This window comes from Haliotis rubra, unplaced genomic scaffold (assembly GCF_003918875.1).
Source record: "Haliotis rubra isolate DU_JTF1 unplaced genomic scaffold, ASM391887v1 Scf43, whole genome shotgun sequence".
NCBI lineage: Eukaryota > Metazoa > Mollusca > Gastropoda > Lepetellida > Haliotidae > Haliotis > Haliotis rubra.
The window spans coordinates 563,299-585,779 of NW_025767113.1; the positions used below are offsets into that span (position 1 = coordinate 563,299).

The 22,481-nt window shown below is 38.2% G+C and overlaps 1 protein-coding gene across 1 annotated transcript; it reads left to right on the forward strand.

Moving 5' to 3' along the window:
• The first annotated feature begins 894 nt into the window (after positions 1-894).
• LOC124289002 (short-chain dehydrogenase/reductase family 16C member 6-like) lies at positions 895-22,004 on the forward strand. Its single transcript, XM_046725597.1, has 5 exons — positions 895-1,265; positions 7,251-7,416; positions 10,132-10,376; positions 15,114-15,239; positions 19,482-22,004. The coding sequence occupies exons 1-5, from the start codon at positions 946-948 to the stop codon at positions 19,564-19,566; spliced, it is 942 nt and encodes a 313-aa protein (XP_046581553.1). The 5' UTR covers positions 895-945; the 3' UTR covers positions 19,567-22,004.
• The last annotated feature ends 477 nt before the right edge of the window (positions 22,005-22,481 follow it).

Here is a 22,481-nt window from a genome sequence, read left to right on the forward strand (position 1 = left end):
CATGTACATGTACACCAACACTGCATCTTAATAACAGACAAGTGCAACCCAAGGACGCCAGTCTTCTGCAACTACACCTTGATCTTGATCTTATTATTTATCCGATCTAAACATGATGCTTTACACAAATTCATATTGCACATACACTCAGGCCCGGTTTCTATGTATTTAAGCACGTAAAAATCTAAGGAGGAATACAAAAAATTCATGAACCAAAGTAGAAGTGGATGATAAACACCACAGGCTACAGTAGGTTGCAAGAATTACATTTCTCCACTGTGCCATCTCCCCTGACACTCTACGGGTAAACCTGTTTCACAACAAAAAATATAGATAAGGATGCACGAAGGCAAGCTAAATAATTACATTTACAGCTGTGTGTCAGAACATTCCCCCCTTAATATCAAAACCATTATAAAAGTACTAGAATATGTACTTTTCTGAGAATGTTTAATCCTAAATCTAACACATGAATAAATGAATATATATCTAACACGTTTAAAATATAGAAATATATGTAAAATACGCTGAAGAAATCATATAACATGATGAAAAGATATTCAGGAATTTGGGCACCACCAACGCTGGTCATATTGGTTATGAATATTACTTGTGGCTTGTCGGGTTCATTACTCCCTTGATACTAAACATTCCAAGTTATAAAACCATACCGGTACACTGCATTGCGTATGTTATAAAATAAGTTGTCCTGTAGTAGTATGTTCACAGTAACGTTTTACGACATTCTCTATAAATCATTGTAATATATTTGACACTTGAAAGTGATTAAAATCAGCCTAAAAAACAAACACGTTGCAATAACTTGGAATGCTTTAATACTCAAATCTTACGACAAATGATACCACTTTTTGGTAGGGATGAAAGATCAAAGGGAGCCGCGCGCACCTGCTTGTTGCAGACGACAAAGTTCGGGTTCCATCAGTTATGTCTGCGGAACAGAATCCTAGATCGAGAGAAAACATGAGCCTTCTTCACGAAATTTTAGTGACGGTCAAAAATGTTTGTGTTGCATATTTCGTATCTTTTTATCGCTTCTTTATTCCTCAGTCGCCAAAATCAGTTTTCGGTGACATTGTTTTGATAACGGGATCGGGTAGTGGAATGGGTCGTCAGCTCGCGGTTGAGTTTGCAAAGCGTGGAGCGGTGATTGTTCTGTGGGATATTGATAAAGAAGGAAATAACGAGACACTAACAATAATTGAGGATATCGGAGGGACAGCGCATTCCTTCATTGTTGATGTCAGGTGAGTTAAAACTTGGTACGTAAAGTTATTTTAATTTAAGACCATGACTTGCGCACAAGGCGCTCACGTTAGACCAGCTTGAGTTCGAGACACTGAAAGAAATCTCTGAAACTGTTGACATTATATTAATGACAAGGTGAACTGGTGCTTTTTTTGATCGTATGCGATATTGAAAATATGGCACAGAACTAAACGTGGGGTAAAAAGGAAAACTCCAATTTAAAATGTCATATGTCATCCCCTTCTGATGCACTTGTTTTCTTCAGCCTATCTTACTTTTGCAAATAGTGTTATTTGCTACATGTTCTGATTTTTAAAATTATAGATATTTAAAATATGCATGTTTATCTTTCTTTCAAAAAAGTCCCTGAGCCCATGAAGTTATAGCTATAGCTGTCAGTTAACATTTAGTATTTACCAGAAGAGAAGAGATGTCAGTTTTGGAAACCATGTGTTTGCCCAAGAATGTACCAAACGCAATGTGTTGCAGCAAAAAAATCCTATACATGCACAGAATGTGAAGAGACAGCTGTTAATTTGTTACCATAGAAACATCCAACAAACTACAAATTTGTTAAAATATGCATATGACAGCAAATTGACATTCACAAAGGCAAAAACCATCAGGATGTTTGAGTTCAGTAACTGAAGCAGCTGTGTGAGTGATTTTTAGACTGTCATGGACTCCCATATTTAGGGTCCGTTTATAAATAGACATGGCTAGGGGTTGTGGGTGATGATGATGATGTTTTTACGGGGTGGGGGTGGGGATATGCTGGAGAATGGCCCAAGATGATGTGGCCAGACATTTTGGTGTCCATGGAAACACAATCTCTTGTCTATAGAGACGTTTACAACATAATTGGAACACGAGAGATTTGCCTTGGACCGGCCATCCATGTGTGACATGACATCAGCAAGACACCCATATTCAGCTGACCCATCTAAGGAATCGATTCCAGGCGGCCAGCTTGACTGCTCAGACCATTCCTGGTTTATGTCCAATCAGTTACAGGACTATACGGAAGTGACCGAAGGAGCACAACATCCAGCCCTGACAGCCTGCAATATGTCAAATTTTGCTCCAACATCACTGACAGGCAGGTCGATCTTGCCTGTGCAGACTAGATTGGAATGGTGTTTTGTTCACTGATTAGTCAAGATTTCATATGGACTGCTCAGATGGCAGTGCAAGGGCTTCAAGACGGTTAGGTGAACGGTATGCTGACGCGTGCGTTGTTCAATGGTGACAGTTACGTGGCGACAACCTTATGGTATGGGGAGTCATCACATCTCATGGTTGGACACAATTTGTCATTGTCAATGTCAGTCTGACAGATCTGTAATACAGGGATGATATCTTTGGGCCTCATGTGCAACCGTTCATTCAGGAGCAGAGAAGTAACTTCCCGCTTCAGCAAGATCATGCCCATCCATATGTCGCTCGTGTTGTGACAGATTTCCTGAAACAGCAGACCATTCCAGTACTCCCCTGGCTAGCTGTTTCTCTGGACCTGTCCCCTATCGAGCATGCTTGGGATGAAATGGAGCGACGTTTAAGTCAAGCCCAGAATCAGCTGAATTGGGACAAGCGTTGGTTCAGACATTTAACAACATTCCCTATTAGGGCTGTGCATTGGCAAATAAATTGTATTGCAATATATTGCGATTCAGGTACCCGTATCGGGATATGTATTGCGATATATTGGGACTTCAGTGTTTGACAGTGAGTGACACTAATTGTGCATGTCAGTCCTATTTTCTACATTATAAGTCCTTAAACACATGTGTTATGGTTCTGATAACAGCAACCTCAAAATTAAGTTGCATAGTCAGGGATTCTATTTTCATTTTTATACAATTTATAGTATTACAGTATGGCATTTTGTCATTGAATAACGAAGGAAAACGTTTGTTGTGAATGAAAGTATATGTAGATTTTTATTTAAACCATACAGATAATCACAAAAACTTCATATATGTTCTTTACCCAATATACCGGTTCTCAGGAAAAATATTGCAATACGTATTGTTTGAAAAGTATATTGCGATATACCGGTATACCGGTAATACCGTGCAGCCCTATTCCCTCTGCTTTCTTCAATCGCTTTGTGTTGTCTATGCATCGTCGTTGTCAACCCTGCATCAATGCCAATAGTGGACACACAAGATACTGAATTTGTGAACTGACTTTTGACACCACATCTCTTCATGCGCATGTCATGAAGCCTAGTGTCAAATCATACAGATTACAGTATTATCCTGTTAACAGTTAACAGTGATTAAGGAAAACACCACAAATTATGTTGTTATCTTATAACATTAAAAAATGGCATAACATAAAAATAATGCACAGTTTTTATTCCAGTAGTATATTTTCTGTCTTTTTTTTAATCTCTGCTATATTCTACATTTTGACCTTTAGTTTACCTTTGCACCTTGACCATGCTCCAAAATTCTCTCAAAATCCTTTTGATAGTGTGGTGAACATAATCACCTGAAACCATTGGACCAATGAAGCTGAAACTTCACATGCACTCATGATGACAACTGATTTTTAAAATTTATTTGCATCCAATTTACAGCATGGCCACTACGGTTCATGGCCGGGAAGGCTAAAATCGTGACGCTTCTCAGTTCAATTAGCTTAGCCATCGCGGTACTTGCAATGCAATGTTATGGCTGAATGAACACGGTGCTCCTCACTGGGAGGCTCTGACAAATTACAAAGAAAACAGGATTACCGTGGGGGCTCTTTCATCTGGGCACACATACAAATATAAATACAGTTATTTACCCATTTTCATGTCTATTCTTCATTATGCATTGTCTTTAATTCGACATTAAATTATCATTTTCTACCTGTCAATCTACTTAACTGCAACTTCAATATACCATAATATTATAGCAATGTTTTGAAAAGAAATTCTTATGAAAATGTATTCCAAGGTATAAGTATCAGACATGCTCAAAGGTACATCACCAGGATAATTTTTTTTGAAAATTAACACTTGCAGTTCCAGAGCCAAATACGACTACTTTAGTCTTTTCGATACTGTAAACGTATTATATTTCGCGCAGGTTTTATTTTCGCACTTTTCACGCAAAACAATTTAGCGCGAAAATTTATACACCGCGAATAAACCTGTCATTCATTCAGTCTAGCCACGCTCGCCCCTGAGTTGTTACCATAACACATCACGTTTGAAGACAGAAATCAACGGGAATCTTAAAATGAGTATTTAATTAAACTTCCACTTTACACAATATAAATACTATGCTGTAACTCATCCGGACTCAAATGAGACCATGTCATCAGCATACATCAGTACAAAAATCTTAACAAATCCAAATATATCCTCAATTTCTACATCATCACAGGCATTAGTCGCTAGATATGATTCAACGCCATTAATATACAGTGAAAAAAGGAGAGGTGATAAATTTTTTCCCTGGCGTATGCCTTTACAACAGTCAAAGTAGGTAGAATCATTTTCACCTGTTGAAACACTTGGTATTATCATATGCAGAGGCCAAGATAAGCTGCGTATCCGGGTAAAATACGTATAGAAAATTTTCAATTACGCATTGAAAAATAATTGTTATGCACTACCAATTTCTCAGATTTAAACTGTTAGATACGCAAAGAGTTTAAAACAAATGCGCACGGAATATACTTATAAAATCGCTATGCGAATGAAATAGATATCGATTGCTATCAATTTGTACTGTTAGTATAGGACAAGTGTTGTACTGTCAGTATAGGATGAGTGATTTTTATGAAATCATTTCCCTTATATTTAAGTTGGTTTTGAGTAGGTATGACATAAGGCAGAACATACCTGCTTAGTAAACTTACTCAATGACACAATACTTAGGTAGGTAAAATGACTGAAATACGCACATATTTGAAAGCAGTGGGTAACGGAAAATGAAATACCCACTCAACATTCATAATACCCACTCCAAAAAATACAGTAGGTACAGTACCCACATTAGCTAAATCTTATCTGGAGCTCTGATATGATACATATTATAAATAACCTTTTAAACTTGCCCAGTAATTCGTGTTTAACAATTTTTTGCCAAAGTCTCACACGCCAGACATTATCAAAGGCTTTTTGAAAGTCTATAAAAACACTATATAACTTTTTCTTCTTAGATTTAAGCTTAGTATATCAATTAATCCTTTAAAAACAAAAATATTATCTAAAGTAGAGTACCCCTTTCGGGAAACCCGAACCATAAACAAGCGAAGGTTATAACAATGATTTGAAAAGAAATCTGTCTACTCATGGATTATGCCTAGTGACAATTATTCTAATGGTTTTTTATAATTAAATACATCTGAAATACAATTGCCACTTATATAAAGTTCTAACGTTTCAGAAATAAATCGCGATATTGGCTTAGCCAGAAACCAACGTTAAACCCCCCAAATCTACTCCCGACATGGATTATGTTTCCTGGCACCGTATCTTTAGCTTTGGTGGTACTTCCCTATTCCCTTGGAAATTAGCTCTCCCGGGAAATCCGAAATATACATTTTAGCCTTTCCTGGACATCTGAAAATAAATTTTAGCCTTCCCGGCACGACACCGCCACTACACCAGCCATATTGAAAAAGCTAATAAATAGTTTTCAGTCATCAGTATTTATTTAGAACATATTTGAATACCAATGCATACAGCTATCATGGATGATGAGTGTCAAATATGAACATGAGTCTTTTTTTTGCAATGACATTATATTTTAATGTTCTGTGTTTTAGTGTGTGTTTAACGAATAACCACCAGTTTCTTATAGTTATTTTAGCTTTAGACAATTAAGCATTACTACAAAGACTCATTTCCATATTTGACACCCATGATACAGTTACCTTCCATTTCAGTCTCTGTCATCGTTAATATTTACAAATATGAAAACATCTAAGAGGAACAAAGAACAGTCCATACTTTCAATGCTGAGGTAATCTAAACTGGCCCAGTCATTTTAGACCTGAGTAGGACTCTTTTTAGTCTATCCTCTAAGGTCTTGGAAACAGGCCAAACAGTTGTCTCCATATAAAGATGAGGGCCTGTGGTGCTATGTTTGATTTCACACACAAAATACCTGAAAATTACCGGTATTGCAAACATGTCTGATGTCCTGGCAACCAGCAGAAAGGTGTGATAGATAAGGTGTGATAGATCAGATCAAATTCTTTTGTTTGTGTCACAGTCAGAAATCTTTTGGCTGTATGTGTTCACCTGAAATAAGTTAAACTTATGTCATGTTACATTGTCAGACATTCTTTTTAATCTTTCTTATGTGAGTCCCAAGGATGTCAAGGGTAATTACTGTCAGCATGGTAACAGTCTATAATCCCTTTAAATAGAATACACTTTAAACTAAACTCTGGGTTAGATTTTGAGACAAACATGTCCGTGTGTGTAGAAACTTGGAAGTTATTTATGTGCATAGTACCGTACATGCAGCGTCTAAATTAACTGCATTTTAATCAGTTAGATATGTTTGCATATTGTCAGTAATAATGAACTAGTTGAACCTACTTTAATGTGATAATGTTCCCTGACTGAGCATGTGTACATGCATGTTCATATTGAAGAGCAGGCTTGTCTCATTGTTGAGACAGCTGTGTCTTAGACCCGAGTGAGTTTAGTTTTACGCCGCACTCAGCAATATTCCAGCTATATGGCGGTGGTCTGTAAATAATCGAGTCAGGACCAGACAATCCAGTGATCAACAGCATGAGCATCGATCTGCGCAATTGGGAACCGATGACATGTGTCAACCAAGTCAGCGAGCCTGACCACCCGATCCCGTTAGTCGCCTCTTACGACAAGCATGAGTTACTGAAGGCTCATTCTAACCCGGGCCTTCTTGGGTCCTTAGACCAGAGAGTGATATTGGTGATTCTGTGTGTTCAATGATATCAAGGCAGTGTTTTAGACCAGAGAATGATATTGGTGACTTTGTGTTCAGTGACCGACAGGCAGTGTACCGGACAGGAGAGCAGGTCAGGCAGGAGGTGGGAGATGTCACTATCTTGATCAACAATGCTGGAGTTGTTACTGGCAAGTCGCTGTTGGAGTCTCCGGATCACATGATTGAGAGAACTTTTGATGTTAATCTACTTGCTCACTTCTGGGTATGTAAGAACAATTTCAAACATCTATTAACTGCAGCTATTAATCACTAAATACATGAAACTCAGTTGTATGATAGTAAATTTACATTGAGTTATTAACAGTTTATGAAAGTGTAATGTGAATTTAGCAAAATGATCTCAATGATTTGAGGTGTCCATATCTTTTCTTCAGACCTTGCAAATTGTAATAGACTATTGCAAAGCACTGGACATCATTATGAGGCAAACAAGGGAGTGGCTGTGTTGTTATGTAGCTTGAAATAGCTGTGTACCTGAAAGAACACTAGTCCATTTAGTGTGAACTGAAATGGCAAAGATACATTGCCATAAACCCATGGTTAATGATTAGATATTTTGGAAATCCCTTCACTCGAGTACTGTGGCTGCAACACCTAGGACACTCATAAATAGACGCCCACTCACCAACTGATACTAGCAGGACTGATCTGTGATAGCAGAAACCTGTCCAATATAATGCAGTCCTTGGTCAGAGAGGCATGCCCCTGCTTAGTTTTCTGTTGGTAACACTTGCACGGCTGCAGTTGCTGATTCCATACAGTCTAGCGTGGCGACCTGTTTCAGGCTGACAGATCTTGCCATCTTTTCAACTAGCTATTCAGTCAGTGTATTGTTCAAAATATTTTGTTTATGGTAAAATTCCTCCACATGGTTGATGGTGCATCTCATTTATGTTTCAATATACTGGCTTACCCTTGATTACCATTACTAGGGACATCTGATTCTGCTGGTTTGTCCTTCGTTTATTTAAATATTAGGAGGGACAATCTGATATTTTCTTCATTATAACAATAATAACTACCTCAAGTGTTAAATGATTTTTGTAATGCCAATTTGTGGACTCTTTTATAAAACAAACAAATACCTTAACTTCCTTTTCACTGTTTGAATCAAGTCATCCTCTATTAAGTACATAACATTGTTAAGTCAAGTGCCCCTGGAGTTTCAAGCTTAATAATTCCCTAATACTGTATGACTATCCTTATGAAGTACAAAACTGATTCAAATGTAATTATCTCTTTTTCGCCTTGATAAACATGATACAAATTTCTCCTTGCAGTAAGAATTCTTTGAGCTGTCACTCTATTTGTATAATTTATGAACCTGGTACTATACATGAACCTACAAATCTAGCAATGCATTTATCAATTGTAGGCTTCAAATAGAGGTAGGGGGTGCACCCCTATGGCCTGTTTATATACATCGAGAATGCTATGGTGGCTCAGAGGGTTAGAGTGTGCTGGCGATTTAATGTCTCATGCTAACTGTGTGGGTTCAAATCCCAGATGGGACTTAACCAAAATAACATACTAGAATCTGTACTTTCCTGAGAAAGTGTAATATCAAATATAACAGCTACATCTGACCACTTCCTAAATGTCATTGTGCATTCATAAATACACTTAGTCTGTGTGTTCAACATCAATAGGAGTCTTAAGCCAGAACATAAAGTTTTTGCATTATTTGATGAATATTGTTACCTATTGAGATTAGTATCAACAGATCTTCCTAGGCCAATTACAATTTACAAGATGACAAGAAAAAATTTCAACTTTTTGCTGAGATTCTGCTGATGTTCTTGTCAATGGTTTAGGGTACATCCCTGTACAGTTATTTCACAAGGCAGGCTATTGTGCCCAGAAACACAACTCTTTTCCCACAGAGAACAATGGGGCATGTTGACATTTTTATAGAAGGTCGGGTCAACCTCTTGACCGACCTACATTACCCAGGTAATTCCATCCTGGGGGGCACCTGTTTAATTTATACTTGACAATTATAGAGGAGGTGTTTGATTGAAAGACTGACTGAGTGGTCTGGGGCTCTATTGTCAGGTTGTTTTGCTGGAAAGCACAAAATGATGTGAGATACTTCTCTTTACTACCATGTTGTTTTCTGAAGATACAACGCAATTCTGCAAAATATTTTTGTGACAATTTAGTTTGCTTGACATTCATATGAAATTTGTGCATTGTCAAAATACAATAAACGGTTTGTTACCAATGCAAGCTTCATGCTGGTGCACTGGGCTGTGGCTACTAAATTACACTGATAACAAGAAATTGTTTAATGCTTCGATTTTGCTATGAATTAGAACTGAATATGAAAATGTGTAGTTTTGTTCAAGCAGGACCAGCTAAAACCTCTTGATGACCAGTGAGATGATGTTTACTTTAGGTCTGGACTAGTCTGAAAGAACAGTTATTTAAACTGTAGAAAAATACAGGGTGATATTATTGCATTGACAGTTCTAGGTTTTCAGTGAAGTTGAAAGGAGAGTCATTGCTTGGGTCACTGAGGTTTGCTTCTGTTGTATATGAATCTGTCACCACCTGAATGTGACCATGTAACACTAAGGTCATAACAAGGAGCATTTTCTTTTCATCCTTTTTAAGAATCCCATAGTCTTATGATTTTCAGGTCTGGAATAAAAACAGTGTTAAAAGGTTATAACTGATATAGTCCAAACCAAAAAATCCTTTAGAGTGACTATTCAAAGCCTTCAAAAACCATGTCTGTATGAAGTCTGATGTTAAATGAAAGGAAAATCCCAGTACGGCCTATGCAGCCTACCATTGGCTAGTACTGGATTAAACATACCACCTCAGGAAGTGTGTGGACATATCACAAACACAATTTGACCTTGCGTAGAATGAATACTACAAATGTTGTCGATCCACCTTTTTTTTATTTCAGACAGTAAAGTGTTTTTTACCTGCTATGCTACGGAGGAACCACGGACATGTTGTCAATATAGCCAGCTCTGTCGGACTTGTTGGTGTCAACAAGCTGACAGACTATTCAGCTTCCAAATTTGGAGTGGTGGGTTTCACGGAGGTGTTGAACTATGAGATAGTGTTTGCTGGTTATGATCAAGTCCATACTACCGTAGTGTGCCCATCGTATACAAAAACAGGGATGTTTGAAGGCTGTGAAATGAGGTGAGACTTTTTGTTCATATTTCTCCAAAGATTTTGTAACAGCTTTGACATAAATATTTTTGGAATGTTGAAATTGCTCAATTTCTTTGTTTTGTCCTGTAAACAGGCTTCAGAATGTATTTTTTTTAGCAGATATCTCATCCCCTGCAAACTCTTGGTGTCATTTGGGATCATATGTACTTCAACTATGTAAATTTAGTGTTCTAACCAAATGTTATGAAACAGGGCCCCGTTCCTCAAAGCGATCGTAGCTCTACGACAGTCGTAAGTCTATGTTAAAGTATGGGAGTTACGATCATCTTACGGCTATGATTGCCTTGAGGAACGGGCCCAGAACAATGTGCTGTTGCTGAATTATGTTGGTTATGTTGATGATGGAGCTAGTTGCATCAAGGGAGTCTTCATCTGTACATATGTTTTCCAGGACATACCCTATTTTTGAGCATCACAGGTTTGTAGCGAGATGCTGAAGTCATCAACAGGTTGTTCATGTATGTCTGGCTTTATTTCACATGAATCAGTGGATCATGTGACCTAATGTCATGATGCACTCTGTCACCACATAATGTTTTGAACACTTATATATATAAATAGCACTGTCTCTGAAAGACTGTTCAGGAATCAGTTCTATAGTCTGTTTGCGGTGAAAACGTACCGATGAATTTCACTTTAAACAAAAAAGTAAATCAAATAAAGTGAAATTAAGATTGCGAATCCTCATAATTTTACCTTGCCAACTGAACATTTAAATATCAGAATTCTATTCAACTTGGGATGAAAGTTGTTTAACAAACGATCATAGTTTCAAATAGGTATTATTGGTTTGTATTACAAGGGGGTATGCACATAAAATGAAACACCGAGATCAAGTAGGGTTGGTCTAAGTTAATGCTCATCACGTACCGCACGTGCATTTGTTTCACTGTTCCAACTACTGCGCTTACCCCCTTGTAATACAAACCAATATAAGCGATTTGAAACTATGATCGTTTGTTAAACAACTTTTTTCATAAGTTGAATAAAAATCTAAGATTTAAATGTTCAATTGGCAAGGTAAAATTATGAGGATTCGCCATCTTAATTTCACTTTATTTGATTTACATTTTTGTTTAAAGTGCAATTCACCGGTACGTTTTCACTGCAAACAGACTATAGTGGGCTGTAGCCTAGTGGTTGCAGTGCCCCATATAGATGCTGTATTGGTCTACTGTATGTATAAACAGTAGTCAGATATGGACGAATTGTAAATTACAACCGTATGAAATATGCAGGCAGACTTTACCATGCACCTCCATGACCAGTTTTACTGTACCTTGTCTATTCGTTCTCAAAAACATTCTTCAAAATAGTGTAAAACCACTGTTGACCAAATCATGGCATTACACTCTGCTTCCCCTCAAGTATGTTATTTCATCTTAGCAGCAAAAGAATTTCCTACAAGTCATGCATTGTCTTTGGCTAATAATGCACTTGAAATCTCTTGTCTCCATCTTTGTACATTAGAGCTTTTGTATGGATGTCAACTTCTTTATTATGAGGAACACAACGTTTCGGATAATATCCTTACTCCTTCATCAGGTGAATGAATGGTATGAAGCAGATAGCATACATAGTATGACCAGAAATTATTGAGAATTTTAGGAATATGTTTAATTGGATGTCTAGTATAAACAACCTTGACCAGCTATCAAGTGCTTGGTTTCATTCAAGAGAGACAACTCCGTGAATCCTTTTTCATTAGTTTGTGAAGAGTTATCCCCCTTTGTTTACTTTCTAGCAGACGACATTTTCAGTGATCCTAAGTATGGATGATTTAGAGAAGAGGAAGTTGATTTTAGAGTATTATAACAAGGACATCAGATCAGCTAAAGTGATTTCAAGTAGAACAGGTATCCCATTGTCCACTGTTTATCGTGTTTTGAAAAATATTGCAAATGAATATGGCATTGAGCACCAGGGAGGCGCAGGTAGGCCCAGAAAACTGACTGTCGGTGACAGGAGGCGGCTTGGTATTCTTGTTTCTAAAAACAAATGAAGGAGTTTAGAAAACTTAAGGCTGGATATGATTGATAGAGGACTGACTGACTGACTGACTGAGTTTTGGTTTTACGCCGCTTTTAGCAATATTCCAGCAACATCACGGCGGGGGACACCAGAAATGGGCTTCACACATTGTACCCATGTGGGGATTCGAACCTGGGTCTTCGGCATGACAAGCCAACGCTTTAACCACTAGGCTACCCCACCACCCCGATTGATAGAGGAACTGTGGCTGTCTGTAAGGAGACAATTAGAACTGAGCTGCATGCAATGGGTTGGCAGAAAAGTCGAATTCCATCACCGATCATGAAACCTGAACAAAAGGAGCGAAGGTTGAACTGGTGCTTACAGCATAGAAATTTTAACTGGGACAATGTGATTTTCTCAGATGAAAGTTCTGAATGGCTGTTTCCTAATACACTGAAATTCTGGACCAAACAAACTGAATAACCTTTGTATCAGTGCCCAAAGTACAGTCCGAAATTTAACGTGTGGGGTGGCATATCTGTGTTAGGGGCAACGCCCCTCTGTGTATTTGAAGGGAATATGAACAGTGAGCGGTACACAGATATTCTCGAGGGACATTTACTTCCATCTGCTCATGTGTTCTATGGAAATTTTTGGATTTTCCAGCAGGCCAACGACCCCAAACATCGTTCAAAGCATTCACAGGCCTGGTATCGGACCCAAAATATGACATTATTAGATTGGCCAAGCTATAGCCCTGACCTAAATCTAATAGAAAATGTTTGGGGACTTATGAAGGAAAGTGTCAATAAGAATATTGCTGAAATAAAAGAAGAGGTGGTCCGATATTGGGACAGCATGGACCACGACTTTCTAACTTCTTTGATCAGTAGTATGCCCCGCCGCATTGAAGCCTGCATTGCTGCCCATGGTGACTTGACAAAATACTAACTGTTAACCTGTCTATGAATCTGGAGTTATGTTCTGCTCATATTCACATTTATTACGTGAGTAATGAGTGAAAAACATAAAAAATTTACAATCTTTAAATTCTCAATAATTTCTGGTTGTACTGTATATGTACATGTAAGAACAACAAAAATGCAAGCTAAACAGTGGAACAATTGGAAGCCAGTACTACCAGTTAATTAGTGCTGAATGGATGCCAGTAATTAACAGTTAATGGAAGAAGTCCCAGCAGCACTAGCCCCAACCCCAGAGGATGTATTGTTTCATTGTTTATCAAGCATCTTTGTTGTCTAATTACTTTTGTAATCACATCTAAATGCCTTTCAAAGACCTTTGTACATTAGGTTTGCATCCAAATTCCAGAATATACAACAGTTGGTGTTTGAATGATTTCAGCACAGTAACATACCAGTTCTTGTCAATTCTGGAAATGAGCAGTACAGAACATATTGAAAAAACATTTCTGGAACTCAGCATTTGTGATAATTACAAGTATGTGGTTGAAATGTAGCACTGGGTACAAGCACTTGGCATCATGCCAATGTCCTGAAATCAATTCCCCAAACAGGTTTAAGAGTGAAGGTTATTCCTTATGTGACCCTGCCCGCAGTACTTACTGAGTCACAGAACTCACTGACAGAATTTGAATCAGATCCACCATGACAGCCATAGTGATGTCCTGCTGGGCCTTTCCTTGCTGTTCATTAATGGCTTATTTTTATTTTATTTGCATGAGTACAAACTTCCACTTATGTATATCCATTTCATATATATTCATACCCTCCGATTTGTGTTGCACTGCATCTGTCAGTATCATGTCCAAAGTCCTTTTAACTACCAGTATATTTGTATCCAGTATTTGCTGCTAATTTAGTCAGGGTTTAGTATTAATACTTATATCATACATATTTTAGCGTGCAAACTAGAATGTACTTGAAATGATGCCAGGTAAGAATTGGCCCCGACGGATTTATGCTGGGCATACAAGGCAGCTGACTTAATGGATTACGTTGTTCAGCTCTGTGTCTTCACATGGTTTCTTCCTCTTCATGCCAATCACTTCTTAACATACACAGTTATTTACAGGCCACCAGCTGGAAGGCTGTTGCTGGTCATGAAGCTGAATAGAGAGTAATTAAACAAAGTTTGACAATCTGGTGGAATCAAATGTTTGAGAGAGTGGCTGCACCTATACACTTTAACCCATTTTCCTTTCCCCCCAAATAGTGCATGATGTTGTTGCATGACGGTGCCACCCTATTTACACCAGTAGAACCTGTATGTGCATATACTTATTTATGGTCCTTACACAAGTCGGACCTGCTTTACCAAAAAACAAACCACAACACCAGTTACAGAATAATTATATATATATTATATAAGTATATATATTTCAAGTCATTGATGATTAGCTTTTGATTATTTTCCATGGATAAAAAAATTGTTGACTGGCCTATCAATTTGCCAAGAGAATCATTGTATTACATGTAGTAATATTAACTTCTGTTGTATTGATCAGACTTTGAAGCAAGTTTATCAAATGCTCTACAACATGCAGTATAACTTACTATATAATATCAGATTGACGTTGATCCATGCAGCATACATGTTATTGACTTGATCACCTGGTGTGAACACTTAATGTCTAGATCAATCTTACCTGGTTTCAGATTCTACCCACATGTATAGAATTAGAAGGTAATAAGATGTTTGAAGCTTTGATAAGAAAACTGTGTGTTTGATATCTACCTCTTCCCACAGATTCCCTGCAGTTATACCACCCCTTGAGACCAGGGCTACAGTGGAGAAGATCATTCAGGGAATTCTAACCAATCAACATCAGATCTGTATTCCACGCCTGGTGTATGTCGTATCAGTGCTGAAGACGTGAGTATATTGCATGTGCCACCATATCTGAATAAATCCTATTAAAGTTACCAGGTTAGATACATGTACTTGTCAGGTTAAGTTAAAGCACAGCTCATTATCTTTGTCGATGATTCCTGTAGGCAAAAGCTGAACACATTGTGAAACTTGATGAAGCTAAATAACTTAACATTTTATCACTCAAAGCTTTCTGAGATGGATTTTGAAACGATGAAAGCCAGATCAGACAGATATCATTGATTGGATGCCCTGTTCTTGTTCTTGTCAAGAGATGGCATGCTTGATGTGTCGCATTCTTCTCTAATTAGTGTAAGGCTATGGTTTTTTGTAGAATCACTTCTGGGTTTTTTAACTTACATTTTCAAGTTAGCCATGTTAAATATACTTTTACAGATTTCTCTTAGTGTAGAGATCATTTGGTGAACTTTTTGGTCTGTGAGGCTTGCTGAGTCTCCACTTCAACCAGTGAGAAATGTAGTAATTAATGGTCTTACATTATCAGAATCAGTTAGACTCAATGCTATGGGCAAGTGTGATGTATGCCAGAATCTCTTAGTGTAAGATCCTTCATTTTGGTTTGTTAGATATACACTTCCAAGTAAATGTACTGATGGTCTTACATTATCAGTGCTGGCACCTCCACTGGTGAATCCTACAGGCTTTGTTAGATATATACCCTCCATCCCTCCCCACAGTGCCACACCTCCACCCCTACACGCAACTCAACCTATTCCCCTCCCCAGCTCAAGTCGACTGTTGGGTTGGAAGGGTTGCGTGGATTCATTGCATGAGCCCCAACAATAGTCAGTAGTCAGAGAGGCTGGTGTATAGCTACAGTGACACTTGTATTGATTTCCAAGCCAGAGCCTTGAAGGCAGATTCTGTCTCATGGCATACAGGAAAGAGAGGCATTTCAGATGACAGTTAGGGTCAAATTATCTATCAGAATGTACTTGACACTGATCCGTGCATTGCGTGGTAGTAAAGCATTAGGCCCAACCTGAATATAGAAGCATGTATTTTCATTCAAGAGTTCTGCAGACTAGTTTGTTGCCACTATTTGCCAATAGTTTATATATAGTAGAACATATTTATAGAATGTCATTTTTCACATTCACATAGTACTTACCCTGAAAGAGATAAAGCAAGCAATGGTGTTTCAGTTGTTCAACTGCCAGGCTTCATACCATTAACCTCCAAACAATACAAATAGCACTGCCTCCTCTAAATTATGTAACTTGGTGGAAAATGCAAGTTTGTAACATGGTCATAAATAACGGCCACCTCCCTCTGCACAACCAAGTTAGTTCTGTCAACTGCTTTTATTTAAGGATTCTGTACATTTGAAATATTATGATGTAAATCAAGCAAATCAGCTAGCCTGACCCCTCAATCCTACTTATCAGCTTGTATGACAATCAAGCAAGTCAGTAGCCTGATCCCTCAATCCTGCTTATCAGCTTGTATGACAATCAAGGAAATCAGCTAGCCTGACCCCTCACTCCTGCTTATCACCCTGTATGACAATCAAGGAAATCAGCTAGCCTGACCCCTCAGTCCTGCTTATCACCTTGTATGACAATCAAGGAAATCAGCTAGCCTGACCCCTCAATCCTGCTTATCAGCTTGTATGACAATCAAGCAAGCCAGCTAGCCTGACCCCTCAATCCTGCTAATCAGCTTGTATGACAATCAAGCAAGTCAGCTAGCCTGAACCCTCAATCCTGCTCATCAGCTTGTATGACAATCAAGCAAGTCAGCTAGCCTGACCCCTCAATCCTGCTTATCAGCTTGTATGACAATCAAGCAAGTCAGCTAGCCTGACCCCTCAATCCTGCTTATCAGCTTGTATGACAATCAAGCAAGTCAGCTAACCTGACAGCTCAATCCTGCTTATCATCTTGTATGACAATCAAGCAAGTCCACTAGCCTGACCCCTCAATCCTGCTTATCAGCTTGTATGACAATCAAGCAAGTCAGCTAGCCTGACCCCTCAATCCTGCTTATCAGCTTGTATGACAATCAAGCAAGTCAGCTAGCCTGACCCCTCAATCCTGCTTATCACCTTGTATGACAATCAAGCAAGTCAGCTAGCCTGACCCCTCAATCCTGCTTATCAGCTTGTATGACAATCAAGCAAGTCAGCTAGCCTGACCCCTCAATCCTGCTTATCAGCTTGTATGACAATCAAGCAAGTCAGCTAGCCTGACCCCTCAATCCTGCTTATCAGCTTGTATGACAATCAAGCAAGTCAGCTAGCCTGACCCCTCAATCCTGCTTATCAGCTTGTATGACAATCAAGCAAGACAGCTAGCCTGACCCCTCAATCCTGCTTATCAGCTTGTATGACAATCAAGCAAGTCAGCTAGCCTGACTGCTCAATCCTGCTTATCAGCTTGTATGACAATCAAGCAAATCAGCTAGCCTGACCCCTCAATCCTGCTTATCAGCTTGTATGACAATCAAGCAAGTCAGCTAGCCTGACCGCTCAATCCTGCTTATCACCTTGTATGACAATCAAGCAAATCAGCTAGCCTGACCCCTCAATCCTTATCAGCTTGTATGACAATCAAGCAAGTCAGCTAGCCTGACCCCTCAATCCTGGGCCCCGTTCCTCAAAGCGATCGTAGGGCTACGACTGTTGTAAGTCTATGTTAAAGTATGGGAGTTACGATCATCTTAACGCTACGATCGCTTTGAGGAACGGGGCCCAGCTTATCACCTTGTGTGACACACATGCAATGTAGATCACAGCGTTCTGCAGTTTGCTAAAATATAAATCAATGCCCATGCATTTTATCACTGGATTGTCTGGTCCAACCTTGAATATACAGACCAAAGTCTGCTTAGTGTGGCATTAAATACAGCAGAAACAAGTAATCCTACCAGCTGTGGTCAACCACCGTCTCAGAGTTGTCAGCAGTGATACAGTGGTAGGCCATTCCTGGCCCTGAATATAAGTGAGACTGTTTGTAATCACCTGTAGTCTTTTAGTAAGCTGTAAGTTTTGTTTTTCTCTAACCACTCTGTTATGGTTGGTTTACATCACAATGTTGCAACATAATTTTAAGTCATGTCATGCTGATCAATAAACTCTCTTCGGCTTCTTACTTGATGACAATTGACTTTTACTTGGTGCATTGTGGTTAAACAAACCAATAAATACTGCCACTGACAGTGGTGTGGAATCTGTGCTGGGCAAGATCCTACTCAGCCCTGATTGGACTACTTAACTTAATATGATTAACTGTGGAGAAACCTGATCCCACAGGTAATGGAGCCTCTGATCCTCTCCTGGCAGAAATAGAAACTAAGTCATGGGGAAATCACACTAATCTGGTGACAATGAGAGTCTGGCCAGCTCTTGTCTCCTACACGCAGTTGCACATTGCACGCTATTGGTACAACGATTTTGTATTTTACAGGGCTTTTGGATCCCAAACCACTTTCCAGGCACTGATTACTTCATGGAAATACATTTAGTTTAATATCATCAATATATATATATTAAAATATAAAAAATGTCAATTGAGCGTTATGTAAAGAAATGTTATAATATGCTTGTACAAATGGAAAGTAATGGTTGTAAGAGCTGGGTATCTAGGATAAAGCATACATTAAAAGTCTATGGATTTGGATTTGTTTGGCAAGAACAGATCGTTCGAAGGCGAATGCTATTATTAAATGAATTTCTAGGTAGGCTCAAAGTTTCGTATCAACAAGACTGGCATTCTGCACTAATACAAGGCACAAAGACATTGGGATACTCGTTGTTTAAACCTATGTTCGGTGTTGAATCTTATATCTTCACAGTTAGCTATTTTAAACATAGACGTGCTCTTGCTCAGTTTAGTTCAGGGTCTCATAAACTACGAATATACACTGGCAGGTATATTGGGAGAGGCTAGAAATGACAGATTATGTAATATCTGTAAACTGACTTATATAGACGATGAATATCACTTCTTGCTTATTTGTAATAAATATCAAGCATTGCGGCGTCTGTACATCTCTTTATAATTTTATAAATATCCAACAATCTAAAAATTAAATACGCTTCTGCAATCATCAAATGCAAGCATCTTAAAACATTTTTCAGCATATATATCAAGCTATGTTACTGAGACAGTCTTCATTATAACATACTTTCTCACTGTGTAATGTTCAATGTGTTACCTGGGCCTATAGCCTATTTTACTTTTCTGAAATAAACAACCATACAGTTTATTTTCTTCATTTCAGAATGCTGCCAACAGATGCTATGGTGGAAATTGTCAAGTTTTTTGGAGCAGATAAGTTCATGGACACATATACAGGAAGGAAGTGAAATTCCTTCAAAGAGATTTAGATGTCATATGAGGAACTTGCTCAATCACTATAGTCATCATGTGAGAATCTTGCTCAACCAATCACTATAGATATATCCATTAAGACTATGAAGCAGAGGCTCACTAAGGTTGGCATCAAGCATTACAGAATGTCTTCTAAGCCTTAAGTATCACATGACATTTTTACGACGCAGTGGACATCCTTGCAATGAGATTTTGATGGTAAGAAGATTTAGTTGACTCTTTGGTTGCCAATAGGACAAATTATACATTAAACGATCGTTTACTTACTCAAGTCAATATACAAGTACTAGAATCTGTACTTTCTGAGAAAGTGTAATCACAAATATAACATGTGTTACGTTATTGCTCTGATGGTGACATTTAAGGCATGAGGATCACGGGAGCATAATGATATTTATCACAGGGAAGATAATTTCTGTATCCACATGGAATACTTTTATACAATTAAGGTTGTAACAGAAAGCTGTATTCAAACCATTGATGGTGGGTGATATTGTATTCCAAAGTGCTGTCTGGCACTGTTTTGAGAGGAATGTAGACAATATTTGATTACTGGTACCTTAGTATTTTTCATAATTCTAAAACTGTTGTGAGTGACTTAAGAGTTACACTTAAAACATGTAAAACTCACCTTGTGTCTCATCATACAATTGTAATGAGCTCAGATAAGGTTTTACTGTCATCAGTGGAAACTGAGGTTTCTCTTTCAGCCAAAGACATAGTAAGGAGACCTGTGGGTAGCTGTATCACAGCACTAAGATTGTTTTATGTTGAAGTTGACATACTGAGGGTATGAATGCTACAGTTTTTAGCGCCTTGCTCTGATGAGCACCCCCTGTGCAACATCTAAACCACTCAGTATGATAGTTTTACAGAAGTAGCAATGGTGCCAAAACTATTATCAAAAGAGTATAACCTACGTTTGTGTAGTATTGCTTGTCTCTAAGATAATGTTTACTCAGCAGTACTGGCTTGATAAGCCGTGGTAGCCAGTGCAGTGAAGGCAGCGGAGACACTTTCGAGATGTGTGAGAAATTGTGTCTGTACTGTTCAGATGAGGTAAATAATGTGTGTGGCAATGTGTGTGATGTTTGAGTCACTGTACCTGATGTTGGAGTTAATGGGTCGAATTTCAGTTGCAAATTCAAACAAATTTGTTATGTCTTACTGAAACATTTGTAAATCATTGCCAATGACTGAATCTTCATGTATATGTACAGAGTGAAAGGTCATGTATATGTACAGAGTGAAAGGTCAAGTACATTTACCAGGGTTTTACGCTACACACAAATGTGTGTTCAAATGTAGAGATGGACGCAGAAAGCTCCAAATCCTGCTTCCAGAGAGATGCACCAAAATACCAAAATCATACCTACAGCGCATCAAGAGTAGTAATCTGTGTCTGTAATTTGACCCATCAGTCATGAACACTGTCCATATGACTACTGATTCATTCCAGGCTCTGAAGTAATTATCCGAACCTACACTACTCTACACCATTGGATCATACAATTTCAATACAACTTTACAGTGACCCTTATGTACAGGTTACATACAAGCTTTCAGTAAAGAAACTAAACTGGACTCAAATGAAGTTCAGTCATTTTTCTTGTCTACATTGTCAATCGACATCTGTATATGTATGTGTAACAACTGGCCACAAATTACTGTCATGCTCAAAATTCAGAATGTTTTCATGTTCAGTCATTCACCAGCTTCAGTGTACATGTGTATCATTATCTCACAAGAAGCAGTTAATATTCTACCTTGACACACCTAAATGAAAACAGTTCTGAAAAGACTGTCACAGAAAATATTACATTTTTAATCAAAGAGTAATTCATAGTGCTTGTCTGAATAATGTTCATAATGAAATGTATTTCTGTAAATGTGTACTTGTGATTTTTGTAAAGCATTTAGGGAATTGTGCAAAGAGTTGTTTAGACCAACTATATCTTTAGTCGCACAGCTTTTTAACCTGTATATACTCGACAGTTGATGTTTTATAACGTTTACATATTGTTTTCATTGTGATGTTGCTGTGCTCAGGGAGGGATGCCCATGCAGGTTTGAGTGAGTGAGTGGGTTTACAGCTTTTTGGAGCAGTAGTTCTGTCTGTGAGTGTGGAAACTGGACCTCTATAATCATTTCACTCTCTTGCCCGGGGAAGATGCAGTTTTATACAATATACAGTAAGAAAATAAACCACAAGAATTTATATCATATGACTTACTTGAGGCAAATCTAGTTCAAGGATATATTTTACATTTCCTGGTTGTGTTTTTCTTTTAATCAATCCTTTCCTTTGTTAATGGTGCACTTGTATTTGTTTCTTGTTGAACAGATTGAATGTTGTCACACTTTAAATGTAAATGATCATGTATTAGATTTTATCTATAAAATAAGAAAATTACCTTATTTGTCTTCCAGTTTTCATTTTATATCTTATGTGTATTTGAACATATGATAGGGTCTCCTAAGTATCCTCTGCTTCCAGTTGGGGTGACACTGAATCATGGGTCACACATCACCTCCACAAACATCAACTGCATCTGTCCAGAGTCTTCAGTGTCAGTTTGAACCAGTCATGTCATGTCAACTGGTGTTTCAACCACCTGTCATGTAGTTTAATGTTTAACACACATTTTACCTTTTACTGTAAATAATACTGGAGGCTGCAACTTAACAACACAGGTTTGGAATATCATCCCACCTTTTGTCATGAAAAATTATTAAAGGACCATCGAAATTCTCGTGAAAATGAAGTGTGCACACCCTCAAGAGTGTAACGAACACACACGCTCGCACGCACGCACGCACACACGCACGCCCACCCACACACACACACACACACACCTTTTCTCAAAATGCTGTGTCCGCCCCTAAATAT

Excerpts from the sequence above, each read along its gene's own strand:
- LOC124289002 (XM_046725597.1), top strand. The coding sequence starts at position 946 with ATGTCTGCGGAACAGAATCCTAGATCGAGAGAAAACATGAGCCTTCTT. Across the intron at positions 10,377-15,113 it reads TTTGAAGGCTGTGAAATGAG|ATTCCCTGCAGTTATACCAC; the intron begins GTGAGACTTTTT and ends CTCTTCCCACAG. Across the intron at positions 15,240-19,481 it reads GTCGTATCAGTGCTGAAGAC|AATGCTGCCAACAGATGCTA; the intron begins GTGAGTATATTG and ends TCTTCATTTCAG.